This window comes from Gopherus flavomarginatus, chromosome 4 (assembly GCF_025201925.1).
Source record: "Gopherus flavomarginatus isolate rGopFla2 chromosome 4, rGopFla2.mat.asm, whole genome shotgun sequence".
Taxonomy (NCBI): domain Eukaryota; kingdom Metazoa; phylum Chordata; order Testudines; family Testudinidae; genus Gopherus; species Gopherus flavomarginatus.
The window spans coordinates 145,587,327-145,613,616 of record NC_066620.1 but is presented as its reverse complement, the minus strand read 5'-3'; the positions used below and the strand labels follow the sequence as shown (position 1 = coordinate 145,613,616).

The following is a 26,290-nucleotide window of genomic DNA, read 5'->3' as shown; positions in this document are numbered from 1 at the left end:
AACCTCTTATTCCCCACCTCCTCCCTTTAAACCACTGTTTTTCAAGGGAAATTTAATTTAAGATTGTATATTTGTAAGTAGATGGAAGGCTGCACTATGCAAGCAATAAAGATTCTTGCTTGAAAGTAATTGTTGGCCAGACTTCTGATTCTTAGGGGACTAATGGGTAAAAACATGCTGCTGCCCAGAGTTTGCGTTTTATGGGAACTAAAATGATTCTAAAAGAGCTTGGCTTGTTTAGCCTAGTAAAATGATGGCTGAGAAGGAATATGACTGCTCAGTATAAGTACATCACAGGGGTAAATAGCAAGAAGGGAGGAGTGCTATTTAAGATAAAGTACAATGCTGGCACAAGAACAGGTAAAATCTGGCCACAAACAAATTTAGGTTGAAAATTAAAAGAAGGTTTCCAATGATCAGAGAAGTTAGATTTTGCAACAGTCTTCCAATAGCTGTGGGGGCAAACAATCTAACTAGTTTTTGCTTGAAAAATGTATATACGGGATTTATGACAGGGTTCCCTGTGATAGCAAGGGACTGGACTTGATGACCCAGGAGATCCGTTCTGGTCCTGTGTGCTACCTCAAAGCTTAGACATTTTGAGTTGTCTCCTAAATCCAGAATCTACCATCTTCAGGTGGCTACCAATTTTGATAAAAACAATAACTTTCCAGAACCAACCACTTGAAACGTGAGCTGGTATTACTGCAGCCTCAGCTCAGGTGTCAGAATTATTGTAGGCAAGCATTTGTATCACACATTTCTTATACCGGGATTTCTAACCTGGACTAGGGAACTGTTCTCTTCCCCTGCCCTCCATATACGCTCTATTTAAATAAATAATTTTGAAATAGAAAAACCACAGACATTTGTGAAAATAATTGTATCATTTTAAACTCCAGAAATGGTATGGTTGGCTTTGAAAAAATTTAGTTTTTAATCTCTAACTTTTTAACTATTCTTTTTTTTTTTTTTTTTTTTTAAAGTGAAGTGAAAAAAGGACACTCTTTTATTCTGGTTCAGTAGCATCATGCTCCATGCCTACTGCCAATGATCTGATCCATTCTGTTTCTAAGTGGTAGAATGCTTGCTGAAACTTGCCCTGGGCCAATGTACTTCTGTATCACTTCTGATTATGGGCTATGAATAAATGACATAAATCTACCCTAAATTAGTAATATAATTTGTTATATTGCTGTTATATTGCTATACATCAATCCTTTTGGAAGCTAAGGACAAATTCTGCTTTATTTCAATTCTTACCTGACAATTGTAAAGTAAAACTCACTCCTTACATTAAAGTAATAGTTTTTGTAACATTCCAAACACTGGGAAACAATTTTCTGTGAATTTTTAGTGGAGAAAAGCAAATGTAATTTAAATAATTTCTCTAAATTAACTCAGTGGATGACAAATGACTTCTGTTTAAACATATCAAAAACTAATTTTAAAATGGAGAATACGAAGAGAGCTGAATTATTGAGATACTAAGAACAGCATTCAATTTTTAGATACTTAAAAGCATTTTTCTTTCCTGGAGTTTTTTAACATGGCCGTGTCAGAGTTTCAGTTAAAGATGATTTTATCCAAATAATAACTATCATAGATTACCACGTAGCCTCTTGAGTGAAGTTGTATTTAAATGAACATTTCAATTTATTTCAGATGTTATAGAACTGCAATTTACCAGTGGGCCAGTTGGGTCTTTCACTGGAACAGCAACAAAATTAGAGCAATAAAGAATTAATATCTTATTTAAAAGTTGCAGGTAGATGAGCCATTGCACATTGTTGGAAGGAAAACGATCCTCCAGTGACAAGTGTGTTTTGATACAATCTGGAAGATATTAGTTATAAAACCAAAATTTGGTTCATGAGGAAGAAATAACTTTCCAGCAGTCAAGCACACACAAGGAGAAATTTTAATCTGATTTACGCCCTGTACTTCAGTGACTTCAATATAGTTGGATGGGCTACAAGGCTCTAATTTGACCCAAGTGATTTGTTTCATTATCTAACCAATCAGAATCCCTTTTTTTTTAATTTCCACTTTTTCTTCCATTCCTCTCCAAATGCTTGAGTCTCAATAGACGATTTCAACCTTTTTCTGCCATTGTTTTCCTTACCTTGTTCCATAGAGAATTTAAAGCAACATTATGCTGATGCTTTGCCAGTTAAAAATTAGATATGCATACATTTACTCCTAATGTTCTAGACAGATAGACTAAGTATTTGAATATTGATTGTGCTTTGAAGGTCTGTCCTTCCCGTTCCAAAGGCATACAAATATGTAGCAACTTTAAGGCTGTCAAGATATATAGATGAACTATCAATGTTATATCATCTATTCAAAGCAGATGGCTTGGCTATGACTGTAAAGGGGAAAGATAAGGTAGACATAAGCAATGTTATGAGCCTCATTTTAAAATTTCATTGCCTAACGTTAATATTTCAAGCCTGCATTGATGGACCCATGCTGCCAGCAACTCCTAAAGGTGCAGAGCGGCCCTCAACTCTTACTAAAAAGGAGTAGCATTGCACCTTGCATGAGCGAGCCCCTAAAGCCCAAAATTTTCAAAAGTGGGAGCTTGAAGTTCAACTCTTAAATCCATAGTTAGGTACATAAGTAAGTGGCTTGATATGGAAAATAATTGATCCTCCTACAGCTTCTAAACTATGAGGCCCCAATATAGCAAGGCATTTAATCACGTTAAGTTAACCCTTATTCAGCAAAGCACTTAAATATGTGTTTAAGGTTAAGCATGTGCCCAAGTCTCATGAAAGGTCTACAAAGTGAACCACGTGATTATATTTTGCTGAGTCAAGGACTGAATGCTGGAGGAGGCTCAAAACTTTTGAAAGTCAGACCACTTATTTAGAACTTCTTCTTTCATATGGCTTGGCTAGGTAGCAATTATTACAAATTTGTATCTAGATTTGATAGCCAGCACACTGCAGCAGCAGTGAGCTGGAGAATGTCCTTCAGGCCCTCGGTGAAAGAACAAAGGGGACACTCAGATATGATGTGCCTGTTGAACACAGTTGCATACAGGTGTTTGCCACATTTTCCATTTAAAATGGGGTTTGTCCACATCTCCCATGCGATGTGTATATTTAGAACTAGGGCTTTCAAAAGGCCGTAGCTGAGTTAGGCACCCAAATTCCATTGCCATATGATGGGACGTGGACAGCTGAGTACATTAGGCCCCTTTGAAAAGTCCAGCCTAGGTTCCTTACTGTAGATTTAGTGTCAAAATTTTCAAAACTGGCTGCCTACAGTTAGATTCCCAATTTCTAACTTAAATGCCTGATGGTTTAGGTGCATTAGTTTGAATATTGGACTTGCAGTGCATTTTGTCTTCTAATAATAATATTTTTTTTAGAAAATTATTAACAGTAAAAAAAGCTTGCTGACTTGTGAGTATGCAAATAACTCAATTTCTTCGGAGTTGATAAACTAATAGGAAATAAGAACCTTCGCCATTCTTTCTTACGGCCAAACCAGACCACAAAGTATGCTTCTCCACATGACTGCACAGTGGTGTGAACTGCATAAACGATCATATATGGATGGTGAAAAATAATCCTTGTGAACGTTGTGTTATAGTTCCAAAAATATATTTACAGTCTATTACAAAGATTACAAATGGAAGTGTCTATGTAACGGGATTATGCTAATTAAAAGCTTTTTACAGATTTTCTTCAACAAAGGCAGAGGGAGAAAAAAATTGGTATAATCAAACTGATTTTTCTAACCAAACAAATAAATAAAATGGAAAATGTAACACTGTACAGGAATAAAAAATAGGGGGTGGGGAGAGATAGGAATGATCCATTTGAGTTTTTTGTAGCTGTCTTTGGTCCTAAATGTGGGAAAACACATTATGTAGCACTGAAAATACATGTTCTTTTGTGATGCTCTGCAAGTAAAATAGAAAAATATAGTGCATTTTCAATGTATTCAGAGCTCACTACACAGAAATGTGTGTACAAAACAAGACAGTATAAATTAAATTTACAAGTTTTACAAAGGAACATTTACAGTTTTTTTGTGGATGCCCACATTATCAAACAAGACCAATTATGACTGATCCCTGGGATCGTTCTCTATCAAAATCAACAGAAGCAGCCCAATTCTCTTTGGAAGTTCAGCATTTCACTGAAGGGGTAGTTCACGATTTTCATAATTTCTGAAAGCATCTCTCTCTGATGTGTATACATTCCTGCAATATCTGTAGCCACACTTCCTTATTGCTTATGGTAGTTTAATGTTTTAGTAAAATAAGGTACATATATAAATAAAAATGGCATAAAAGTTTTTAACTGAGGAAGTACTTTTGCGCTCGAGTTCCCAAATGAATGTGTGTGTGTACGGTGTTTGTGTTGAGAGCAATAAAAGCTAGTGAAAAATGTGAAAATTCTGAACTGCCCCTTGCCTCCTGCTCTACAGTTCTAATATAAAAGGTAAATCCTTATTCTTACAACTGGACTGCACTCAACTGAAATGCATATAAAATATATGCCAGCCATTTCTCTCAGATTTGCTAATGCAGAGCATTGAAAAAAAATGTGATGTGCTCAGATTAAAATAGTTAGGTAACACTGGAGAACTGCACCTGACTTCTGAGGCACTCTTATTATCATCCACTCCATAAAATACCTCAGTAGGTGTATAGTTATGGATCTACTCCTTAGAAAATCTCACCTTAAATCTAGTCCATTAAAATCATCTTGCAAACAATTTGTTAAAAGTGCCTAGGACTACTTAGGGGTCATTATTGCTTTTTTTTCCTTTTTTCCTTTAAAAGATAATATATGTTTAACTTTAAAAAATTCTTTAAAAAATATCAGAGCTCTTAGCAACTTGCATTTTCTTGACTCCCTGCCAGTTAGCAAAGCATGTCAATACACTGTTGGTTTAACAGAATAAAATGGCACAAAAAAGGATACCAATGTTTGGACGGATATATGTTGCTCAGTCATGCTTCTTACATTTCTAAAACTTCTAGTAACCTTTCAGAGGTACCCAGTGTAGTAATGTGTCATAGAATTAGCCCTAGAAAGGTCCAGAGATATAAACATCATACTAAAAGAAGGTCTTTATGAAGAATAAACACAAATGATTAAAAAAAGATTCTTAAATCAAAATTTAAGGAAAATATTTTGCTGAATTTAACAATAATATCATGATTTTATCTGACAAATATATTCTTTTTTAAATTCTTTATGTACATTTTAAAAAGTCTATTAGATAAAAAGGAGGTTAGAGAGCTCAAGGTGTTTGTATGTGTTTCAGGTAGTACTTTGTTTATTGTCACTGCTGTTTTCCTTGCCATCAGTGGTGGATCCCAATTCCCTTTTAGTAACCTCTGGTGGCACTTAGGAGTTCAAGTCTGTAGGTGCTTCTTGTAGATCTTCTCTTCACTGCAGGAAGGACCCAGGAGATCAAGTGTCTTCTAGCAGCACTTCATGATACTGAAGGCCAGTGTTGTTCTCTCAGTCTGTCACCTCCCTCATAAGGGAGAAATGTCTATCACACTTGGATGCCAGTGCCGTGTAAATGTAGCATTTGTGCTCTCATAGTCTGAATGCTGCTCATAATTTTCTTTTGATGACCAACCAACGTGATTCCTAAACTCATCACATCACTGGGAAAGATAAATGTGTACAGTATTAATTATTCAATGTACAGTGCACTTATATGGGACAAAGCAGTCACTTAAAACTGACTAGTACTCTGGGCACCCATGTTTGAATATACCAAAGCTATACTGGAGCCTCGTATCAATACTATGAATCGTGCCTAAAACCCTACTCAATCTTTTCATCAGAAATGTACATGTTTTTCTAGTTTTGGGAGTGAGACGAAATTATTTTGCATGTGTAACTGTGCCTATGAAGAAAACACAGTGTAGGAAAACATTCCTACTGGGATGCTTTCAGGATGAAGTCACTGTATAAGGGGAAGATTACTGTCACTACACTGTACCCTTTAGAGACATGCATGTAGGAATCTTCTGCATACGGATCTATCACTGCCATATGGTAGGTGGAAGGTAGAGTGCAGCTGCCTCTATAACACCATCCCACTACGTTCTGGCCTGGAAAGCCTCTCTGGGAAGAGGGTGGAATGGGCAGGACCTGGGGCTCTGCTTCCTGGAAGCCAAGAAGACCTATAAGAGATAGCAGAGCCAATATAGAGGCACACTCGACCTCCAGCAAATAATTGTGCCTCATGCTAACCACCTGCTTCCGTTGCAGGGATGCAAACCCCTTTCTTCCACAACACAGACAGCACGCAAAAATCTGTAGGACATTCTACAAGGGGAATCTCAATATCTTCCATTCCTTAAGATATGCTTGTTAGCAGGGAGTGATCTGGGTGGCGGTGGTGATTTTCATATAAATTAAAAAATGGGCTACAGTGTCTCAGAGAATCTGGCAGATCTGTACTGCTCAGGTGGCCCAAAAATTCAAACACTAGCCATATCTGGGCAGCTAATTCCCCCTTTTAGGGGGAGCTCTCAGTTGGCATGGGCAGTTTCTAAGTCTCCTGCCTCCTCAGCCTAGCATAAAGACATGCCAGGGAGGAGAAGGGGGTTGTTTTTGTTCCACTGATGTCCTCCGCCAATTTTCAGTTGGCAGACAGTCCTAATATGACTGTTACCAACTGGAATAGGTTAGAGATGCTGCTGGGCTGCTCTAAACTACACTAACTGTGCAGGGCAGAGAATCAAGAAGCCATGAACTGCTCCCTGGACTCACTCTCTTGTGCTGAGTAAACCTCAGTGAAGAACATAATCTCACCCTATGAACTGAGTTTGTACTGGGTCCAGTACTTTGCAGCTTAATATTATTTGGCTTTTACTTAGAAGGTTGCTAAATGTAGGTCATACATGCTCAGTGTTAACTTACTCAATAGTCATCCTGGCTACTGATTCAAGAGAGTTGTAGCCTGCTGCTGTGAAGTTATCCTTATATCTTTCCATCTTAATAGCTTGTAACCATTCTCCTACAGAGCAGAACGTGGTGAAATCAGGTGTGTTCTGGTCCAGAAGTGGGCTGATTGGTCTAGGCAGAAGAAATAGTAACATAAATTGTTTCCTAAAATAATTAAACATAAAGGAGTATTTGGCAGAATCAGAGAAGGTGGGAGTATTAAAAATTCCTAAGGAATAGAAAATAATAGGGTCAAATATTCAGTTTCACCTGTTCTGTTAATTGCTTTGCCACGGCTATCAATCACGTATGTAAGAGTATTTTGCAGCTTCTGGTAACATTCTCCTTAGCATATTGTAATGCATGACAAAAGTTCATTACGAGTGAAATCAACCTGCTGGGCTACTGCTATCAACTGGAAATCAACATTGTTTCTTATTATCTGTAGGGCTGTTAAGTGATTAACAAAATTAATCAAAATTAATCACACTGTTAAACAATAAGAGAATACCATTTATTTAAATATTTTTGGATGTTTTCTACATTTTCAAATATATTGATTTCAATTATAACACAGAATACACAGCATACAGTGCTCACTTTAGATTTGTTTTTGATTACAAGTATTTGGACTATAAAAATAAAAGAAATAATATTTGTCAATTTACCTAATACAAGTACTGTAATGCAATCTCTTTATCATGAAAGTTGAACTTACAAATGTAGGATTATGTACAAAAAAACTGCATTAAAAAAAACAACAATGTAAAACTTCAGAGCCTGCAAGTCCACTCAGTCCTACTTCTTGTTCGGCCAATCATTCAGACAAACAAGTTTGCTTACATTTGCAGGAGATAATGCTGCCCACTTCTTGTTTAAAATGTCACATGAAAGTGAGAATAGGTGTTCTCATGGCACGGTTGTAGCCAGCTTTGCAAGATATTTACGTGCCAGAAGTGCTAAAGATTCATATGTCCCTTCATGCTTCAACCACCATTCCAGGGGACATGCATCCATGCTGATGACGGGTTCTGCTCGATAACAACCCATAGCAGCGCAGACTGATGCATGTTCATTTTCATTACCTGAGTCAGATGCCACCAGCAGAAGGTTGATTTTCTTTTTTGGTGGTCTGGGTTCAGTAGTTTCTGCATCAGTGTTACTCTTTTAAGACTTCTGAAAGCACGCTCCACACCTCAGCCCTCTCAGATTTTGAAAGGCACTTCAGATTCTTAAACCTTGAGTTGAGTGCTGTACTATCCTTAGAAATCTCACATTGGTACCTTCTTTGCGTTTTGTCAAATCTGCAGTGAAAGTGTTCTTAAAATTTTTATTCCTGGAGGAATTCTGCATCACTGCATGTGCACAGAATTCATGCTTCCCCCTTCCAGCAGATTTCTTTGCTTCCCCCCAGAAAAATGACTTCTGACAGGGAAGCACAGAGAAGCCACAAGAGCGGTCACGCACCCTTTTTCTGGCAGCGGAGGCAGATTGGATCAGGCACCGGAGCAGCCAGTAGAGACGTAAATCTCCGCAGTCGTGTGTGTGAGAAAGAGACACTCTGTCCCTCTCGCTCGCTATTGTAGCACACTTGGTGTGGAGGGGCAGGGCTTCAGGGTGTTTCTGAGGAGGCAGGCGTGGGACAGGCATTGTCCCCTCAGGCAGGGCAGAATATAGCAGCTTGCTTGCTTAGTGAATTGTTCCCATTCTCTTTGTGAATTCCCCCAAGAGTAAAAAGGTGTAAAAGTTTTAAAGCTCCTTTACATTGCCAAACTATTGTAAAGGACCATATGGCCTTATAAATGCTTATGATGCTTTAGTGATCAGAACTGGATTAAATTTTTGGACTAAATTGTGAGTTTGATTCCCCAGCCCTCACTTGGTCTTCAGTTGGCTATGATGTAACACTGAGCATGTGGCTGCATATATTTGTTGACTAATAACTAAAAATAAAGAGTTAAACCTAGTTACATTACTGTTAGGCAAGGGTATTGGGAATTTTCTCCAATGCTCCCCACCTCAATTCTCCATCCATTTTATAGTAGTTTAAATAAATTACCAAAATAATTGAAATCACAGTGATTATATTATTTTGACAAATAAAGTATGCGGAATTCTATAATATCTTGCACAGAATTTTTAATTTTCTGCTGCAGAATTTTTAGTTCTTTTGGTGCAGTATTCCCCCAGAACTAGCTATAACATGAAATATACGTAAAAGCAGCAAAGAATCCTGTGGCACCTTACAGACTAACAGATGTTTTTGAGCATGAGCTTTCGTGGGTGAATACCCACTTTGTCAGATGCATGTAGTGGAAATTTCCAGGGGCAGGTATATATATGCAAGCAAGCTAGAGATAATGAGGTTAGTTCAATCAGGGAAGATGAGGCCCTGTTCTAGCAGTTGAGGTGTGAAAACCAAGGAAGGAAAAACTGCTTTTGTAGTTGGCAAGCCATTCACAGTCTTTGTTTAATCCTGAGCTGATGGTGTCAAATTTGCAGATGAACTAAAGCTCAGCAGTTTCTCTTTGAAGTCTGGTCCTGAAGTTTTTTTGCTGCAGGATGGCCACCTTAAGTTCTGCTATAGTGTGGCCAGGGAGGTTGAAGTGTTCTCCTACAGGTTTTTGTATATTGCCATTCCTAATATCTGATTTGTGTCCATTTATCCTTTTCCGTAGAGACTGTCCGGTTTGGCCGATGTACATAACAGAGGGGAATTGCTGGCACATGATGGTGTATATTATATTGGTGGACATGCAGGTGAATGAACCAGTGATGGTGTGGCTGATCTGGTTAGGTCCTGTGATGGTGTCGCTGGTGTAAATATGTGGGCAGAGCTGGCATCGAGGTTTGTTGCATGGATTGGTTCCTGAGCTAGAGTTACTATGGTGCGGTGTGCAGTTACCAGTGAGAATATGTTTCAGGTTGGCTGGTTGTCTGTGGGCGAGGACTGGCCTGCCACTCAAGGCCTGTGAAAGTGTGGGATCATTGTCCAGGATGGGTTGTAAATCCCTGATGATGCGTTGGAGGGGTTTTAGCTGGGGACTGTATGTGATGGCCAGTGGAGTCCTGTTGGTTTCTTTCTTGGGTTTGTCTTGCAGTAGGAGGCTTCTGGGTACATGTCTGGCTCTGCTGATCTGTTTCCTTATTTCCTCGTGAGGGTATTGTAGTTTTGAGAATGCTTGGTGGAGATTTTGTAGGTGTTGGTCTCTGTCTGAGGGGTTAGAGTAGATGCAGTTGTACCTCAGTGCTTGGCAAAAGAGAATGGATCGTGTGGTGTGCCCGGGATTGAAGCTGCAGGCATGAAGGTAGGCATAGCGGTCAGTAGGTTTTCGGTATAGTGGTGGTGTTAATGTGACCATCACTTATTTGTACCGTGGTGTCTAGGAAGTGGACCTCCTGTGAAGATTGGGCCAGGCTGAGGTTGATGGTGGGGTGGAAGCTGTTGAAATCGTGGTGGAATTTTTCCAGAGTCTCCTTCCCATGGGTCCAGATGATGAAGATGTCATCAATGTAGCGTAGGTAGAGAAGGGGCATGAGTGGACGAGAGCTGAGGAAGCGTTGTTCCAGGTCGGCCATAAAAATATTGGCATATTGTGGGGCCACGCGGGTGCCCATAGCGGTGCCACTGATCTGGAGATATATATTGTCATCAAATTTGAAATAGCTGTGTGTGAGGATAAAGGCACAGAGGTCAGCAACCAGTTGTGCTGTGGCATCATCAGGGATACTGTTCCTGACAGCTTGTATTCCATCTGTGCGTAGAGAGCCTCTACATCCATGGTGTCTAGAATGGTGTTTTCTGGAAGGTCACCAATGCATTGTAGTTTCCTCAGGAAATCAGTGATGTCACGGAGATAGCTGGGAGTGCTGGTGGCATAGGGTCTGAGTAGAAAGTCCACATATCCAGACAGTCCTTCAGTGAGAGTGTCAATGCCCAAAATGATTTCATTTTTACAGTGCAAATATTTGTAATAAAAATAATATACACTTTGATTTAAATTACAACACAGAATACTATATATATTTGAAAATGTAGAAAAACATCCAAAATATTTAATACATTTCAATTGGCAGTCTCTTGTTTAACAGTGCGATTAAACTGCAATTAATTGTGATTAATTTTTTAAATCAATATTAATTTTTTGAGTTAATTGTGTGAGTTAACTGAATAATCAACAGCCATAATTATGTGTATTATAGTAGCACCAAACAAGATCAGGGCCCTATTGTCCTGGGCACTGTACAAGCACATCATAAAAGACAGAATCCCCGCCCCAAATTGCTTGTGATTCAGACAGATAAAACAGACAAAGGATGGAGGGAAACATAAAGAGAGAAAGATGCAGTGACTTTCCTGAGGTCACACATGAGGTCAGTGCCAGAGCTGGGAACTGAACACAAGTCTCCTGACGCAGGATAACTGTGACTGAGTAACACATGGGAGCAGGTTATAAGAAGAAAACATTGAAGTCAGACCAAGAAATTAAATAAGATGAAATGGCTGAATGGAATTAAAAATAGAGTCATGAAGGTAAAAGGGAGAGCTCATTCTGTAGTACAGTATAAAAAGGGTATCTATATAGACATTATTTAAGCTTGGCAGAATTTGATTCTTTTTTATAATTTTGACAGAAAACATCAATGTTTATTTTTAAGCAATTTTTTTTATTTTTATTGATGACATTTTCACAGTTCTGGGAAATTTGGGGGCGGGGCTCAGACAATGGTAGGATCAGACAATAATTATTTAATGACAGCTGACACTGAGATTGAAAAAGTTAAAGCTTTTTAACCACAGAAACAAAAATTGTCAACATCACGTATCAAAATAAATATCCTTAAATCAAACCCTAATTAAGTTCTCAAGCTGCCTTTTTCTCACTTTGCATTTGTAAATGTTGATTATTACTGATGGAAATATTTTGTCATCGATTTGCATGTGAGCACAGTGAAATTGAAAGCAGTGAAGAGTCCTGTGGCACCTTGCAGACTAACAGACGTATTGGAGCATGAGCTTTTGTGGGTGAATACCCACTTCGTCGGATGCATGTAGTGGAAATTTCCAGGGGCAGGTATATATATGCAAGCAAGAAGTAGGCTAGAGATAAGGAGGTTAGTTCAATCAGGGAGGATGAGGCCCTCTTCTAGCAGTTCAGGTGTGAAAACCAAGGGAGGAAAAACTGTGAATGGCTTGCCAACTACAAAAGCAATTTCTCCTCCTTTGGTTTTCACACCTCGATTGCCTCATCCTCCCTGACTGAACTAACCTCGTTATCTCTAGCCTGCTTCTTGCTTGCATATATATACCTGCCCCTGGAAATTTCCACTACATGCATCCGATGAAGTGGGTATTCAACCAAGAAAGTTCATGCTTCAATACGTCTGTTAGTCTATAAGGTGCCACAGGACTCTTTGCTACTTTTACAGATCTAGACTAACAAGGCTACCCCTCTAATAAGTGACATTGAAGTTTATCGATTAAAATCAAATTCTTATAAGCTTAACTCTATTACTACTATTATTTTTATTGCAGCAGTGCATAGAGGCCAGGACCCCATCATGCAACCACAGAGACAATGATGGTCCCTGCCCTGAGGAATTTATAGTCTGAATAAGCAAAACATACCAAAGGGGAGGGAGGAAAGAGAGGCGGAAATGGGATAGAACGTACAAGCAGAGTGAACAGATGATGGTTTGCCAACAGGACGAAAGTTAGTGGCAAGATTTTTTTTCTTTTATTTGGTATTTTTGTTTTAGTTAAGTCATTTTTGGGTGGTTTTTATTTTTATTGAATGGCATTTAGGGCAGAAATGGGGAGAGAAGGAACAAAAAGAGAAGGAAGAAAGGAGGGTAGCAAGATGAGCAGCTGGATGGAGCTGGATCCAGCAGCTAATCAGAACACATTCAGTCAATATATATTCAGAGAATTATAAACCCTCACTGGCAGTTTTCTTACCTGCTGCAGGTTCCAAGAGGAGTTTTCAAACTGTTTGGGTTCCGAATCATTTTGTCCAAAATACCAACTATCTGCTCAAACTTTGGCCTTTCACCACGTTCCTTTTGCCAACAGTCCAGCATGAGCTGATGAAGGCCTGCTGGGCAATCCATGGGTGCTGGCAAACGATAGCCTTCTTCAATTGCTTTTATAACCTAATGGCCAGAACAAGAGGATGTCATCAAGGCAGAAATATTTAGAGAATGAATTTTAATAACTGCGAAAAAATCAAGCAACTAAATTAAGCAGTCAAAGCATTATGAAAGCAGAGTCTGTTGTTTTGACACTAGCATTTTTGTTTTCATATAATACCCTTGATTTTTATCTTCCATGATTATTAAACATATTACTCTATGATGTGCAGAACAGGGTTATATAACTGAGTCAAATCAGCAGTAAGGAGCAACAATTAAATTCACCTAGGGTGCAATAGATAAATGGATAGATGGAGATATTCTAGAAAGCAATATTATTTGCCCAAAGGCCTTTGAGAGAGAGGATGCAGTTGAAGACTGATTTGTAAATGGATATGAGTCTGTGCATTTACCCACAAAATCCCAAAAGCCCAAAGACTTTAAAAAAATAAGGAAATGTTTAGTAGATAGGAATTATTAGGAAGAAAAATTTGCATTTTATGCCAATCAGTGTTATTAGAGGCAAACAAGCAATCTGAATACAATGTGAAATGGGAGAGTGAGGCCTGGCTGAGTGATATCTTAATGTAACAGTCTAAAGCAAGGTCAGACTTAATATGAGAAGGTGGTACATGGTGATATAAGGGAGAACATAATGTCTGAGGCAAGAATTACACCCACAATTTGACTTCCTCAGTCAAGTCCATTTGGATTTAAGAGAAAGATAGAAATGATTAAAGAAAAATCACAGGAAACTGCTATGCACCTTGCGGGCAGGATAAGAAAGCATGTCAGGAAGCAATGCAGATAAGAAAGGCTTGTAAAAAAGGGCTAAAACACTGTTCATGGGAGATTTCAAGTACAGTGACATTGACTGGCATAACTGTATTAGAATTGCTAAGGAAGGGGGCTGATTCTTGAAGGGGAGTACACAGGACTGTTTCCTCTCAGTTTGTAGAGAAGCCAAGATCAGGTCTGGGCTTAGCCCTATGAAATGAATCTGCCGTAGTAAATTAAAGTTGGTGACTATCCAGGGTTTATTCAACACAATAACTTCATCTATAAAATACTCCATAGGATGTGTGAGAAAGTGCAAGAGCACTGGACTGCAAACTAAAGGCAACTGCAGAAAATACAAAACGAACTTTAGAAAGCTGGTTGGAATCAATGATTGTATCAGAATCTTTTATAGAGGGGAAGAGAAGTCCCCAGAAACATGGCCTAATGGAAATGGCTCTCATCAGAGATGTGTTCAATATCCTGCTCTGCCACAGACTTCCTTTCTGACATTGGGCAAGTCACCCAGCATCTGTGTGCCTGCGTACTCTATATGTAAAATAGAGAGTAGCACTTCCATACCTCACAAGGGTGTTGTGAGAATACATACATTAAAAACTGGCAAGTTCTCAGCCCTTCAGTAATAGGGGCTATATAAATACCTAAGATAGACAGGGATGAAGAATACTCAAGAGATAGTACAAGTGCCATTCAGATAACAGGAGGGTGAGGGGACAAATAATGGAAAGAGCTGTACTGTATACACGCAGGGAAAAGATCCATTAAGATCCATTAGTAAGATGTAAGGGGAAAATCCTCACATTTAAAAGCAACAAATGATTCAAAATGAAAAAAATAAGCACTATTCTGATATGCTAAAAAATGAATATAGGAATTACAGACAGAAGAAAAACACACGTCAAAATCTTCTTTTGTATCTCTCATTATAAAAGTATCAGTTTTAGGTCAGGCTTGTAGCGACAATCAGTGAATAATAAAAATGCATCCAGACAACACCCCCACAGCTATTAAAAGGTTAAAGGGATTTAAAACTGACAAGACTCCTAGGAATGACAACACACATTCAAGAGCTTTAGAGGAAGTGGCAAATGAAATGAGAGTCACATTAGTAAGTATTTTTACATGCTCACTGTGTTCTGGAGAGATCCCAGAAGATAGGAAGTGACTATGATAATGACATTATTTTTAGAAAGGCCTTAGGGATGCAGCAGGACCAGTTTCTTTGACATCTGGTGTGAGCAAACAAGTCTGAAGGATCAAATTGGGAAACAAAAAAGAATGGATTTGACTATAGCCAGAATGGTGGGAGCAGGAAGAAGGTGATTTCCAAAAGATTAAAAATGTAGTCTGTGTGTGTTTAAGATTCAAAGAACCAAACTGACAGTTAATAGCTAAAATTTTTAGCAACCTTGGTGCCTTTAAAATATTACTAATATCTAAGGGGAAAAAAACAGTTCTAAACTTGATAACAAGCAGTAAATAAAAAGGAATGAATGCAGGGATTTTTTTCTATAAACTATACGATTATAGTTTATAGAATCAAATATAGCTAATCGAATACAGCGAGGATTCATGCTAGTAGCACAGATTTGTATCACTTACATTTGCCTCAATTCTCTGTTCCTCCATTTCTGTGCTTGGCCCACTGTTTCTTTTAGACACCTTTGTGCTTCCCAAATTCCCCAGCTGCCTGCGGACTTGCCTAGTCCTAGCTTCAGATAAGAAGCTACCAGCTCTGGGGACAGAGCTGTGTTAGTTGGGTACTGTGATGCTTTGTTTGTTGTAACAGATCACTGCCAGGGACACTCCTTTTTTAAAATGCCACAACAGAAAACAGTTGAGTAAATGAAGGAAAAACATCCATTTGCAGGGCTATATCCTGCTCTTTGGGGAACACAAATATGGAGAAAAGGGAATGTAGTGAACTCCTCCTTCCACATAAGTATGGGGACCAGTAGTCCTGTACGGGACACACACCAAAGCTCTAATGGGTACCAGAGAAGGGTTATGAGCAGTAGTTGAGCTAGTTAGTGACTATTGTTTGCTAGTTTTGGCAGTCATGGTTAGGAACACACAGGCACAGTGCCTGCAGAAAGCCAGAGAGCAGGGTTCTGTGCCACTCACCCTGAGCCATCCTGCTGGGCAATTGCAGGATTGCTCTTGGGTTGAATGCTCATCTAGTACTTCTCAGCTCTGTATGGATATATCCACTGAGAACAGGAATGTGCTTAGACGGTCATGATTGTATTGCTACACACAAATCTATCCAAAGGCACTGAAACTGTTAGTGTAGGATAAAATAGTGTAGTAGAGGCTAAACCCTCCCTTGCCCCCCGCAAACTCAGGAAACTCAATGAGACATATTTTTAAAGGAAAAATAGGTCTGTAATTCTGCATCCATACTCAATTGTAGGCACAAATCATGCGTTTAAGTGAACAAACTGCTGACAGTGTCTGCAAATCTGGTAAAGACACATTTAAGTGTTGTCATTTGTGTCTGCAGTTAGCTGTAACTGTAATTCATTGTGGGTAATTAGAGGCAGTTTTAAAATTTAGCCTCACGGGTTAGCTGGTGTGCACGTGCACACTGTGTGTTCGTTTTAGGGCACAAATGCATATCACAATACATATCAGTGTCTGAAATTATTTTACTAGGAATTTATAAATCCTTAATCTACATGCTAATTGGGATATAACTTCTCATTTCATTTCTTTTGTCGTTGTAAGGATTTGAGATTAGTGTTTTTATGAACAAGAATAATTTACGTGTCCCTCAGCTGTTTACAACACAAGGAAATAAATTAAAAACAATTCCAAAATTCAGCAAGACGATACTGGATTTTTTTTTTCAGTTTTTAAGTTTTTCTTTACTCTTCCCTGAAAGATAGGTAAGCTTTGCCTTTGAGGCATCTTATATTCCTGTCAGACCCCTTTTATGTTTGACTCGAGTACAGAAGGAAGGTGTCAAAAGAAATGAAACCCTACTGGGCATCGAGGGAAGGTAAATATTTCTTTTTCTTTGCCCCAAGGACTTGTTTGCCCATATTTTGACAGTCCATGAAATCTTTGACACTGAGACCTGTCAAATATTAACAACTTTGCACTCTGCCAAACTGACTCATCATTTACACTTTCATATTCTTTTTTTTTTAAACTCTGATGTCGAGCATTCAATCAAAAACTGCCTCCAAAAATGAACAACTAGGAATGAGAATCATTCTGGCATATGTTTATATACAGAGTCAGTGTGAACAAATATCCTTGTAAGAAATTCAAGATTAATACTATTCTGTGCTATTGCTAATGACCTGCTGCTTTAGGTCACATTTTATACTAACAACAGTATTGTTAGACTATAGTGAAATTGCTAGAGTATGTCATTAACTGTTGCCTTGGACTTTGGACAACTTTTTCCACTTGACTAACCATAAGTATGAGTTCAAGAAACTAAGAATTCCTGTTTGAATTAAAACATGTCATTCTTGCTAAGCTTAATGTAATAAAATAAGAAGTACTTGTCTGTTTTACCATTTCTGGAGCCCCAATCCTGTTTCAGACTCATGATATAAACCTAAAACCCATACTTGTGTCAAAGAAGATGACCCAGTTTTAATGTTGTTGGCTAAGTAATCATCTATTTAATTTTTCACTATATAAAAATCCTAAAATATTTTTACAAAAATTATTATGCATTAAAATAAGTTATGTCTGTGTGTGTTGAAAGAAAAAAATTTGATAGGAACATTTATTTATATGTACACGTGTATGCAATCATACAAATATAGCGAATGTATAGCTTACATCTTGATTTGACATGTCCCAGTAAGGCCGCTCTCCATAAGACATTACTTCCCACATAACTATTCCATAGCTCCATACATCACTTGCTGATGTAAATTTACGATATTGGATCGCTTCTGGAGCTGTCCATCGTACTGGAATTTTCCCACCCTATTTTAAAAAAAGAAGACTTGTTTATAAATAAAATTTCCATAGTGTTTTTCTTAGTGGCATTTTTACAATTATTTCCATTAATCCTAACACCAAAATTATGCCATTCTGAAATGCTGATCAATGTTGGAATTTTCAGAGGAGTTTCAAGTGGGTCTGACTCTCAGGGAATTAGGTATTCAAATCCCACTGAAATTTCCTAAGGCTCCTTCGCAATCCATGTCTGATCACGTAGGGCCAGATTGTCATTAGATTTAATGTGGCATAAGTGCCAACTCTAGCCCCCTGTGCGTTCTCTCTGGATTGTTGTTCCAGTGAGGGATCAGGGATCAGCTCCATGAGGCAGTTATTATCTACACCGTAAGTGAGCAGGGTGAGGGTAGGGAGGAATGGGAAGTGGAGCTGGCTGGGCAAAAGAGTAGAGAAGTAAGCTGTGTCCTATGAACAGCTATGTCAAGGTGATCCCAACCAGGAATAATGGAAGATCCGGGGATGGCGGGGATTGTTACCCCTTATGTGGGAGTAGCAGCAAAGTTTCAGTCATGCTTTACATTAGTTAGCTTTCAGGTGAGATTAACTCAGCTCTGAAAAAGAAATACTCCTGGATTTCTGTGTAAATACTTTTACTTAGCTCAAAACAGAGATAAACAGTTTTATAAATCAACCTTCCATATCCTTTCATTCAGAAAATTATAAAGATATGAGTGAGACACTAAAACCAGTAAAAACTTCCAAGAATTCTCCCCACTAGAAGATTATGTTATTAAACATTTATTGAAAGTTATTTAAAGCCAGGTTTCTGAAGACAACTTGTAACTCCCTTGGACTACTTAGCTCCTCTCAGGCCATTAATGTATTTCCCTCAACCATATCTTCAAGAGGCTATTGCCCGGTTTGTAATAAGATCTCCTAGCCCCTAAGAAATATTGTCAAACCACTGGGTTTCTTACCGTAGTGGTGTAGACAGCTTCTGGATCATCTTCTATAACTTTGGACAGGCCAAAGTCTGACACTTTACAAACAAGGTTGCTGTTAACAAGAATATTGCGTGCTGCTAGGTCCCTGTGTACATATCCCATATCAGCTAAGTATCTCATTCCGGCAGCAATTCCTCTCAACATTCCCACTAGCTGAATGACTGTAAATTGCCCATCATGTTTCTGAAGGGAAGACAGGAGCAACACACTTGTTAATGCACTTGAGGGGGAAAAAGAAAATCAGCTTTGCACATTTTCTTCACTCTAGTCACTTATTACCCCAAAGGCAATGCATCTCAGGGCAAAGCAATCCGCTTTAAACAAAATTGTATTTCTTTTAGCCACAAAGCAGGACACATGAGAAAGGTCTGAATAGCTAAACATTCAAAATGAATGGAACCTGTTAAAAGTTATAAAAGCCTAATTAACTTGTGACATGACAGGTTCTTTTTTTTTTTTAACTACTTTATATAGCCTTGTTTGTAACTCGCCTCCATGTTTGTCACCTTTTACAATGATCTATATATATAAAAAATAAACTGTATTACACTTTTGGGATCAAAGCCTCTGTTTATCCTAAATACTGAAGATTTATTTACAGCACAGAATTTATCAAGGAAACATCCTCATCTTTCTGCTTTCTCTACCATCTTGCAAGTCATTCTACATTTCATGGTTTGTACATGTGGAATGTTAAAATGGTGAAGACATTGCTTGGCAGTTCTGAGCACTCACTCAATAAATGCTAAATTGTCATAAAGTAGTTTTTCTTTTTCCTTCATTCTTCTCTGAAGTACTGCTGTACTTCATTTAGCGATTCCTGTGCAGTGACTTTGACCATGCTAAAAAAAATAAATTGCTACTCCAAACAAATGTGTTCACACGACAGGGCTTCAGGTATCGTGGTATTAACCTCAATCTATGATGGTAATCAAAACCATGATTTTTGTACCACATTGGATCACTTAAATACCAAGAAATGTATCAGTTTGATCCTGTCTGGTCTTCTGATTTCTAATCTGATTTTGCTGGGACAATTTAAAGATCTATTGGTGTTTGCTATGTTCACATTTCAGACTGCGAAAATGTTTTATTATGCTAAATTGGTAACATACATAATATATTTTGAAGTACTGTGCATATTTCCCTTAGGTACTCACCCTAAGAAATGCATCTAGGGCCCCATTCTCCATGTATTCTATTACAATCATGACTGGTTTCCCTAAAGGAAAAGAAAGGACATTTTGTTTGAAAACCCATAATCTGAACTGAGTGCCTTTTTCTGATAAACACATATTGCTCCTATAAAAGGGCTGAATAGTGGAGACCAACATTCTTGAAGCCCCTAGCACTGTTACTGAGCTCTAAGTCCTTAAATGTCTGCATGGAGCATGATCACGATTTGCAAAATTAAACTGTACAAATCAAAATGTCAGCGTGTTCTCCTGACTCCTGCTGTGTGACGAGGACTCTGAGAAAATGACACTTCAGATAATATGAAAAGACATAAGAAACCTTATCTTCCGGCATGGTCTTTGAGGCTAATTGAACCTAGAAAAATAGTGTATTTCAAAGTACTCCATCTTTTAATCATGTGTGCATCTTAATTTTTTCCTCAGGTTGTAGCATAAAATGAGTTTTGTTTTAGTTAGTTACGCCTCAGGAGAAAATCCATTAAGAGTATGCAGTACATTTCTAATTTGAATCTCTGACCACAGACATCTTACAGCAATTACCGCCAATTAGCTTATTATCTGACTGATACATCTAGTCACTACTTACCTCTGGTAACTACCCCTTCTAAATGAACAACATTGGGATGGTCAAATTGTCCCATGATGCTTGCTTCACACAGGAAATCTCTCCTCTGTTTTTCTGTATAGCCAACTTTCAGGGTTTTGATGGCTACTGAAACATCTCGCTTGCCTGGAAGTTTCAGACGCCCACTGCACACTTCACCAAACTCTCCTAAAATAAATCACATTGATTATGAATGACATGTCATTTATATAATGTCCTCTCTAGGGCCCTCATTCAACATGGCACTTAAGTACCTACCTAACTTTAATCCCATGAATAGTCACACTGATTTTAACTGAACTACTCAAGAGCTTAAAGTTAGGTACATGCTTAAGTTCTGTGAGGAACTGGGCCTAAACAGCAAACATTTTATGTCAGTCCCTTCCCCCGCCCCCAATATTTGTCTTTATAAAATATCAGTAATTTTTTCTTTAAATATGTAAAATAAAATAAAATGGTTTTGTAAAGGATGATGCATTTTCTTGCTTTTTTAGGCCTGATTCTTAACTCACCCCTGTTTTCAAGTTACTTCTAATTTATACTGGTATGAGGTCAGAATCAGGCTGTAAAGGACTGTCAAAAAATAGAATAATCACACTGAAGTTTATGAAATGGAAGATATTGATTTAATTAATCAATGAAATGGGTAAATTCTCTCTCCCATGCCCCAACATCAAAACCTTTCTAATGAAAGTTTCATAGAAACCAAAATGCTCTGTTTGATTAAATGATGAAAATGCATATTTGTTCCAAACAGCTCTACCAGTCAGCACAACAGGAACACACACACACGTAATAAAACAGCACGGGCCGGCAAAGTCCACATGCCTTTACAAGCACTGCTTGTCCAATCATAATGACTGCTAAAGTTGGTCATCTGGCATAGGTATTCAAGGCCAGGCCCATAGATAGCCCCAGAAGATGTGTCACAGAGTGTGTAATACTCACAGCCAAGCATTCACTGGCTCAGCATGTCACCAGGGAACTGGGTAGAAACAAAAGGCTATAGTGTGGAACAAAGACTCAGCATAGTGGCACTAACTCCTGTATATAACAGGTGGCATCAGCAGGATGGCAATGACAAAGTTAGCAAGAAAAATCCCATAACCTTCGTGAAAATCAACAATCTCATGCTCACACAGCACTCCTCCAAGACAGGCTCAGTATTCTACCCTACCATAATAACTGAGGCACACGGAGAATTCTATGCTGCTTTTCTGACTGTCCCTAGCAGATGTTCTACAGTATTCGTTGCTGTGCAGTCGAGCAGTTCCTTTGTGTCTCTGTCAGCCGGCTGTAAGAGGTATACCTTTCCTTTCAATCTTGCTAGCTAATCAGATCCGCTGATTTGGGCCATAGCTAAACCCAGTAAAAATGACACCTGCACCACCTGCTTCTAATTTACATGCTCCAGAAAGCCCATTTTACACACTGAAAACAAACTGCTCTTGCTTATGTGTGTGCAAATCCAGAGTAACTCCAGGGATGCCAACAGTTATTCTGGATTTACACTGTTGTAAGTGACAGCAGAACTAGATTTCTGTCTTAAATTCCACCTCATTTACATGTGATGTTTTTCAGGATTTCGCTCAAAGTGACTTGACAAATAGCATTTCAGCCTAATCAAAGGAGGAGCACAAGAGCCTTTTACTTGAAACTGTTGATGTGGTAGTCTCTCATCTCAAACAATGGATTAGCAAACCAGAAAAGACCATATTTACTGATTGTACTGTGCCCATCTAGAATTTAAAACTGACAGCATAAAAAGTAATGCTGTACTGAAAGAGATACTGTTGTTCTAGTGTCATGCTAAATGCCATTTACTTAGGGCTAGTCCACACTAGAAGCGCCACATTCGCACAACTGCACATAAATCCATGAGGGGCAGGAGCTATGTTGGCAGGAGAAGCCCTCCCACTGACATAATGGTGTCCATACTGGTGCTTAGTTGGTGTAACTTATGTCGCTCGGCGGGGGAAGGAGCTTATTCACACCCCTGAGTGACGTAAGTTATACCAAAGAAAGTAGTGTAGACCCAGCCTAGGAACCTGATTCTGATGCCTTTACTCATTCTGAGTAGCAGCTTACTACATAAGAAGTTCTATTAATTTCAGCTGAGTTACAACTAAAAGTAAGGTAACATTCCTCATACGTAAGGGTACCTCAGGAACATGATTCTGAGAGTGGAACATTAGCTAATTCTAAGTGCTGTCATTCTTTTCTATAGCCTAAAACTTAATATTGGTAGATTTTTTTTAAAAAATAGCAATGTTGCACATAATATACAGTGCTTGTCAAACCATAGTAGAGTGATTGATAAAGTATTCTAACAATACTTGATAAAAAGAACACGAAGGCAAAGGAATGTTTCCTCCAGGAATCCAAAGTATTTGATATTTTTCTTACCCATGGAAACTTAATTTCACTACATCGACTAGTGCAATAAAAAAGTCACATATCTCATTAATGCAAACAAATGAAACTGCTTTTTTAGAGTATGAACACCACACTGCTTAAGTAGGTGGTAGACAGTTCAAGGGGAAGAAAAACAATGTAATGCTAGTACAATTACAATCCGGCATGAGAGGTAAAACAAGAACTTTTTTGTACTAATAAAATATATTTATTTTTTTTAAAGGATAGAACAGTTAAAACAAAAAGTTTTAAAAGAGGATTCTGTTCTATTAAAAAGGCCTCATTAGACCATACATTACAGGCTGTATCATGCTTTCTTAATGAATGGAAGTCAAGGGAACTATTTATGTGAGTAAAGCGAACAGGATTTAAACTAACATCCAACCTCTTTACTCTGACAATGAACAACAGGTAAAAAAATTACTTTAAAAAAAGTAATAATATTGTTTGCAATTTTTTTAAAATGGATCTGGAATTAGAAGCATACAAGCTTTTAATCCCACGCAAGCCTCTTTATTTTTCTATAATTATTTTTTACATTTCATAAGCAAGTGCAGCTTCATTGCTCTATCCGCTCTGGTAAACGCAAAAAGTTCTATACTTGAGGTATAATTATTTGCCTGTCATTATGATGTATGAGTTTTGATTCCAGCTAAATGGAACAGTTGAATACAGAAGCCACAGCAGCCTTACCTGCACCAATCACACGCTCAATTTTAATACAAGAGGCATCCAGCTCCTTGGCGAATTGATGGACAGCTCTATTTGGGTCCTCGTAGGTTTCAGGGTCAATGTAGGTTTTGGTGCCTGGAAATTTAACTGTAATGATGTAAGAAAGCATGACTGTGATGAAGCAAAGCACTTATTGTGCAGTCAGCCCAGGAATTTCATTATGCAGAATGCTCCTTGGAACAGTGAACCTGCTTCCATGCCACCTGAATCAGAGCAGCTTTAAGAGGCAACTTTAGTCTGAGGCATCATCTATAAGCTTCCTTGCACAAGTACATAATCCTTTGTTATTAGCAACTATCTCTGTGGCTGGAAATGTGAAGCATTTCATAAAAGTAATGAATATTAAATAGATTTCAATGGGTGAAAAGTAAACAGAGATTAAAGTAAGAGGGAACTGAGAGGAAAGGAGGGACTGCTTCCCCTGCAAAAAAAAGTAGAGATGAGCCACCTCCTCCTCTCTTGGCCTAGGTAAGCAGCAATTTCCCACAACTATGCCTTGTCTTTGGATGGGAGATGAGAGCTCTCACTCCTGTTTCAATATACTTTAACAAAATTTAACAGTGTTTATAGGCTATGGTTACAGAAGCTAACCATCATTTCGTAGGCCACATTAGAAGGTTGACTACGCTCCTGAGCTGGTGTGCAAGGGGACAGCAGGAATGTCCTTACTCTCTGTGGGTTACCCACCTCAATGGAAGAAACCCAGGATCAGAGAGCAGATTCTGTGGGACAAATACTCCCCTTCCCAAGCAAGGGAGTAAGTGGGTGGAAACTTGGGTCCTCCGCTCTTCCCATAATGCACCAACTATCTCAATTGAGGATGTAAGTGGCACTAGTTATATGGCTGACGCAGTTTGCTTCCTTCCTGGAGAAGAGGGGTAACCAAGGGACAATCGGTTTCTGCTTTGCTCCTGGGCAACAAAACTGCACGTTGCCCTTTGTTTGGGACTTGTGGTAAAGCCAAAATAAGTTTGAGGGTTCATACTAAATGTCTGTTAACCAAATTATTGTTATGAAATAAATTTCGATCCCAATCATTACAATCATTGGCTGCAATCAAATCAGCCTATTTAAAAAGATACAATAATTGTTCTCTATATGAAAATAAGGAAGAATGTTCTTATTCTAACAATACTGAATTGCTGAAATATTGAGATGTAGGAATTGGATCAGAAGTCAATACAAAACACAGATAATTTAAGGTGCTATGCAACCTCTTAGCTATGTATGAATCTATTGCATATTTTGAAATGTAATTATTAATAGCTATGTGGTATTAGTGGTATGTGTTAATATGTTTCAATTACAATCATTAAAAAAAAATCACATAATGGAAAAAGGCAAAACCAGATATAGGAAGTTTGAAGAGCCAAATGAATATACCAAATTCCTGTAGAAATTATTTAAGATTTCACCAGAATTTTATTTTTATTATAATCTGTATTTTCACAGATTTAGTTCTAATCTTAATGACAATGTTTCAAGTTTCTGAGCAGATAAACTTTTATTTGTCATTTAAATGAAACAAGAAGATCTGAGAAAGAAAGAAGAAAACAATAGGTTAACCTCGTATATTGTGCTTTCAGGCAGGCAGATGGAGAATGAGCCATCCTCTTGTGTCTGTGATAAGGGCCTGGATTGGAGGTAACCTTGTGAATCTCAAATGGGGCTCTGATGGTTCTTTATTCAAGCTGTCATAAAACATTTTGACAGGCCAAAGCTATCTTGGCATACCAACATGAAATAGTGCTGCTGTGGATCCGAACACATTGTTAAAAGAAATGGTAGGAGGAAACAAAATGTAAATTGGAATTGCTTGACAAAACTCCTCCATTGTGCTTATATTTTTAAATGCAGCACTTGGGGCCATGGAAAGTTGAGGAGGACTGAAATAAAAGATTGGACATTCTATTAAATGCAATGCTCTAAAAGCTAGTTAAATGGTTGCTTTCAAGTTACTGTAAAAATTGAATCTGTGTCTTAGCACATAAGAAAATTCTCTGGATACTAAAGGAAAAAAAGGACACCAAATTGTAAATAGCTGGTGACCACAGTGTTGTGTTTCATCTCACTGGGGAGACAGTCGTCAAATCAAATTAAATACTAAACTTTCCATCAAAAACATTAAAAAGTAGCTTGGTAAAAAAGTAATTTTTAATATTTCATCCTACAGTATTAATAACGGCAGTGTATGTTAACTGTTCTGACATATTTTCCAGTTATTGAGTATTAAATAACTAGATTTCTAGAAAAGAAAGCAAGAAAGAAAGAAAGAAAGAAAGAAAGAAAGAAAGAAAGAAAGAAAGAAAGAAAGAAAATTTCCTGACCAGCTGCTGAATATTAAGCACTAGCTTCCTCGTGAACTTTTTTACATCTTCACTGAAACTTAGAATCTGAAAATGACCATTCACAATTTATACTGGGGGAAGGAATTCTTTAGCTGGTATATTGTTTTGCCTTTATAGGCAAATCAAAGAAAATGCAATTGATTTCTCCCCTCCCGCATAAAAAAAGAAGTGGATCCTTTGGAGATGTATAAATCCTATA

The 26,290-nt window shown here is 38.1% G+C and overlaps 1 protein-coding gene across 2 annotated transcripts in view; it reads right to left on the bottom strand.

Annotated features, from left to right (window-relative positions):
• Window positions 1-1,682: 1,682 nt before the first annotated feature.
• The window catches only part of EPHA7 (EPH receptor A7), a 185,139-nt gene continuing 160,531 nt past the window's right edge, over window positions 1,683-26,290 (bottom strand). Inside the window, exons 10-17 of one of the 2 annotated variants that reach the window (XM_050949232.1) lie at window positions 23,705-23,830; window positions 20,579-20,764; window positions 19,957-20,018; window positions 18,770-18,979; window positions 17,670-17,819; window positions 12,898-13,091; window positions 6,915-7,070; window positions 1,683-5,647 (exon numbers count right to left, since the gene is read on the bottom strand). In XM_050949232.1, the coding sequence (XP_050805189.1) occupies window positions 5,533-5,647; window positions 6,915-7,070; window positions 12,898-13,091; window positions 17,670-17,819; window positions 18,770-18,979; window positions 19,957-20,018; window positions 20,579-20,764; window positions 23,705-23,830 (1,199 nt within the window). In that variant the 3' untranslated portion in view covers window positions 1,683-5,532. The remainder of the gene's footprint in view (window positions 5,648-6,914; window positions 7,071-12,897; window positions 13,092-17,669; window positions 17,820-18,769; window positions 18,980-19,956; window positions 20,019-20,578; window positions 20,765-23,704; window positions 23,831-26,290) is intronic. The other variant, XM_050949233.1, reaches the window with a different exon arrangement.